Here is a 5,013-nt window from a genome sequence, read left to right as displayed (position 1 = left end):
GAGCACGGAGGCCTCCGTGCTCCTGAGCCGTTTTCGATGATGAAATTTTCGAATCGACGATCGGCTCTGTTAGATTTGATCTAGGGTATTTGAAGTTTCTAGAAAATAATTTTTGTGATTTTTTGATATCATTTACCTAGTGATCGAAAGGATTCAAAATCAATAATTTTTAATGGTTGATATCTGCCGTTTCCAAGTTTAACGGTGCAGAAGTATTCAAATCAGATGAAATTTTGATAAAAAATTCTTTATACTATCTACACTAAGATCAATATTTCTGATCGAAAATTTTAGTGCTATATCACCACTTTTTATAGGATTTTTATTTTCAGCCGTTAAAAATTATTAATTTTGAATCTTTTCCATTGCTAGGTAAATGATATCGAAAAATCGCAAAAATTATTTTCTAGAAACTTCAAATACGCTAGATCAAGTTTAATGGAGCCGATCATCGATTCAGAAATTCCATCATTGAAAACGACTCAGGAGCACGGAGGCCTCCATGCTCCTGAGAGCACAGCAGTCCTGCTCTCTCTCTCTCTCTATATATATATATATAGAATTTGTCTACTATATACTATTACTAGTACCAACCATTTGCTACTATGTTTTCGACCCTTGGATGAAGGGATGTGTGGTTAGGGTGATAGTGATCTTCTAGGGTTGAGTGGGTGATTAGTTGAATAGTTTGATCTAATAGGTGAAAATGGTCAAAGGGGTAGATCTAACGGCACAAAATTGGATAGCACCAAGCATTTTGTACTATTGATAATATAGTAGCCGGACTCTCTCTCTCTCTATATATAGTCCGGCTACTATACTATCTATACTATTGATAGTACGATGTAAGGATTGAGATTTTGGCAGTGCAACTAAACTTTCTGTTGATGATGTTTTTGTGTGTAATTTAATTACAATAGCACTCATCTAGTTTCGGGAGAAACCGAGTTAGAATGGAGATTTTATGCGATCTTTATTTTTTACTTAAAATGAATAGTAACTCGGGTTTCCTGAGAGGCCAAGGTGCAGAGATGGCTTCTGGCGCATATCGGACTCTATTCATAGCGATCCAATAGCTCGTTTTCAATGGTTCGACTATTCTGGCACCAATGGCACTGGCAGATTTTAAATTTGACCCACGAATTTTGAGAAAACTGGGGATACATATATTATATGTATTTGTGTGTGGGTTTTACCTTTCGGAGAGAGGATAGGTTTCGTCGCGAATCCGCGACCAGACCAGGTGAAAGAAAATCGTGGGTTTGATGTCCCTGTCATGCTGATCATACTGGTATAATCCGTTCACAAATCTGACAGACGGATCTCCTGATATCGTGCGTTGATCGAGGAGGGGTCATTGATGGCAAAATAGTAATTTTGCAAAAAGCTCTACATTTTATGTACCGTTTTATGTGAAATCGAATGTGGGGGGTGTGTTCGTGCATTTTACCCGTGCTGTGAGGGACTCGGTTCAAAATATTCGAGTTTGGAGGACTTTTGCGCAAAACGAGCACTTGTATATATAGTCTTTTAGGGTTTGCATCCTGCAAACCCTAGTCCCTATTAGCTCCTAGCTGACCTAGCTGCCCTTTCTCCCTCACCTCGTGTGCCGCGCGCCTCCCTACGCCGCCGACGGAGCCCCGGCCGGCCAGCCGTAGCCGCAGCCTTCTTCTTCTTCCTCTTCATCTTCTCCATCTCTCTCTCCCTGTTGACTTAGGCTGAGGGTGGTGCTTGGCATTCCCCTCCCTTGGGCCCTACTCCTGCCGTCACCCCGGAGCCCCGGCGACCTTTCTTGCCGATCGTTGCCGTCCCTGCGCACCGCCGCTACCGGCCCAGCAGCCTGCAGCCATCTAGGCCGAGCTCGGGCCGAGGTCAGCGTGCACCTCCTCCCCCGCGCCGCCGCCACCCGGAGCCACCCTTGCGGCATCCCTCCGACCTCTGGCAGTCCACCGCTGTCGCCTCGAGCCGCCCCGAGCGCCGCCGACGCGTTGCAGCCACGCTGCGGGTTCCCTGGGTGAGCTCGGTCCGAGCTGAGCTCGCACCTTCTCCCTCGCGCTGCTGCCGCCCGAAGCCACCCCCACGGTACCTCTCTGGCCTCAGGCGTTCCCCCGCCGTCGTCTCTGGGAGCCCCGCCGGCCTCCGTGGCCGCCGCTGCTCTTGGACCCGAACCCTAGTTTATGCGGGCTCGGTTTGCTCCGCCGCCACCGCCGGCAGGCACGAGCCTCAGCATCCCCTCGTCATCCGCACCCGTCGGCTCGATGCACCCGCCACAGAGCCACCACCGGCCGTGCCCTAGTTCCTACTGCTCCAGTAAGCTTAGTTAGGGCCTTTTGGTTATTGTTTCTGGTTCACGCACGCTTTTTCGGTGATCTGAGGCTGTCCCGATGCCTCCGGAGGTGAGCACAGTGATCACTTGTCAGTGTCGATCATAGTGCTCACCTCACGTTGGATTAGCGACTTTCGAAGTTGCGTTGTCGACACGGTTTTCCCCGAGTGTGCGCTATTCCTGAATGTTTGGGTCGCTCCCGCGCCTCTCACAGTGAGCCGTTGTGCTCTGGATCATGAGCACGGCGTCTAGCACATCGAGACCTATCAGTATGTGTCCCGGCAGACCTCGGAAGTCCTCAGTTTGCATTAATGAGCCACAAAATTACCTTATTTACATAAAATAATAGGATTTTATGTAAATATAGGGACTTTTATGCATATGTGCATCTTGTGGCTACTGTGGGTAGTACGTATGTGTGTGTGGTGACCTCTAGACTAATTGTCCAAGGTCCGATAGCCTTTGCGGAATTGAAAGTCGATTTCGGTGCGTTTGTCGGCGAAATTCGCCGGCGGAACGCAGTTTCGGTTCGAATTTCATCCGACGGTGTGTGTTTGCCTTGTGTTGTGTCGCTAAGCCTTGTCGGCTAGTCACCATCGTCATATCGTTAGTTCAGAGATGACGGGTGAGCGACGGTGGGTTCCGGTGTCGAAATTGACACTTTCGGGAATCCGGATCCGAACAATTATCCGGCGATAATTGTTTGGTTGCGTAATCTTGTGTTTGCTTGCAACACATCCAAATCGATGTGTTTTGTGGCAGCGGGTGACTCGTGGCACGAGTCGGCGAGTTTCGGGACACTTCGTGGGTCCTGACTGCATCTCGATGTGATTTTCGGGACTTCCGGCTAGTTACAGTGATCGATTTTGGGAAACCGATTACGGGGATTTGTGTGGTGTTTGTGAGTCGTGTATTCTCGATTTGTGGGTTGGTTATTGACCTGGTGGACCTTCGTAGGTCTGTTGACAATCGTGTACAATTTGGAGACAGGCGCAACGTTAGTACTGGTGGGTGCTTCGAGCTGGTAGTCGGTGAGATCGTTTCACCTTCCTCTGTTCTTCTATATCAGCATTGTAGTCTCTACATGTCGGTTGTTTTGATTATCGTTCGTTATCTATATCTTGTTGATTGCATGATGATAGTTGTTGATAGACATGTAGAGCAGGTTTGCACATTTTGTATATCTGTGAACCTTGGGTCCAGGCAACACATCGACCCCTTTGTCGTGTGTTTCGATCTAGTTGATCGTGGTTTGGCGTTGTACGCCCTGTATCTGGCTTCGGCCAAGACACCGGCTTCAGCCGACTTTCGCATTGAGCATATCAACATGACTTAGTAACAGCACTTGGGTGTATTCATTGACACTAGGTCGGTTTGGCTACCGACCAGAGGTGTACTATCTAGATAGGTCGTCCAGTAGGCGCATGGATCAGGTCGGTGCAGGTTTGTGAGAGGCAACGCTTGAAGTCCCTAGACCAATATAGCAGGCACTATATTGGGTACAGTTTTGGTTTGGTTACCTTGAGAGGCATGCTCAGTATTGTATTCCTTACAGTAGCAGTTTTCATTACTTGCTTCTTATTATATCTGTTATAGCTACTGTAGTTCTCTTTCGTATAATAGCACCTATACTTTGTTTACTTTACCTTTTTTGGTGATTACGACTTGCCTTCGTGGTTCTGTCGTACCCACTGGAAAACATTGATTGTGGTTTCTCACCCTCCATTTCCCCAGGCGGTTCAGGTAAGGAGTTGGTTCTTAGTGCGACGGGAGGACGTACTAGCTAGACTACAGTTGCGACCGTCACCCTGGTTATATTTTATTTCCGCATTTAGTAATTTTAAATAATTAAATGGTTCAGTTAGATGATCACTATTACTGTTTGAATGTTTGAGAACTATCTGAGTTATTGATTTCCTAGTATGCATGCAAACGGAATTTGTTGAATGATTGGAGATTTATGAATGTTTGGTTTTGGATTTACGTATTTATACATCGTGGTTTTCTACCCCTTGAGGTAGTCGGTTTTCGAAATGGAGTTTTCGAGTGGGAAACAATTTTAAAAGATTTTCGAATGGTTTTTATGGATGATTATATAGAGTTTAAAAATAAAGCTTCCGGGTGGGGAGCACTTTTAAATAGGATGACTGTTGTACTGTGCATCGCATCATCCAGTGACTAAGGAGTGTTTAGAGGCACGCATCATCTCTATGGATCGCTAGCTGTATGGAAATGCATCGCATGGATTGTTTGTGGATTGGTGAATGTGGACTGTGGTTGTGATCCTGATGTAGCTGTTGGTACGCCGTTCAAATACAAAGGAGACTCTGTCTGAGTGAACAGAGAAAGTTTGTATTTGTGGCGGGTCTGTACGTCACGTGGGCTAGGTTGAAAAAAAAATGGCACGTTTTCCGTAACTCTGATTTCAAAAAATGGTATTCATTATAAAAAGGCTTTTAAAAGCGGCCCCGGGGCGTGACAACCAATCGTTTTGTGCTATGGAGTTTTCTATCATTAGATCTACCTATATATATAGACTTCGGCTACTATACTATCGATAGTACCAAGTATTTGATACTCTCGAGTTTTTTGCCCTTAGATCTACCCTTTTGGCCATTTTCATCCGTTAGATCACACTATTCAACTAGCCACCTACTTAACTCTAAGAGACTACTATCATCCTAACT

General features: G+C 46.1%; 1 protein-coding gene across 1 annotated transcript in view; it reads left to right on the top strand.

Moving 5' to 3' along the window:
- The window catches only part of LOC109718258, a 12,561-nt gene extending 10,265 nt beyond the window's left edge, over positions 1-2,296 (top strand). The window contains exon 6 of the mRNA XM_020244439.1: positions 1,718-2,296. Coding sequence (XP_020100028.1) covers positions 1,718-2,296 — 579 coding nt within the window. The remainder of the gene's footprint in view (positions 1-1,717) is intronic.

The sequence above is a fragment of the Ananas comosus genome, linkage group 1 (assembly GCF_001540865.1).
Source record: "Ananas comosus cultivar F153 linkage group 1, ASM154086v1, whole genome shotgun sequence".
In the NCBI taxonomy this organism is placed as follows: Eukaryota; Viridiplantae; Streptophyta; class Magnoliopsida; order Poales; family Bromeliaceae; genus Ananas; species Ananas comosus.
This window is presented reverse-complemented; position numbering and strand designations above follow the sequence as displayed.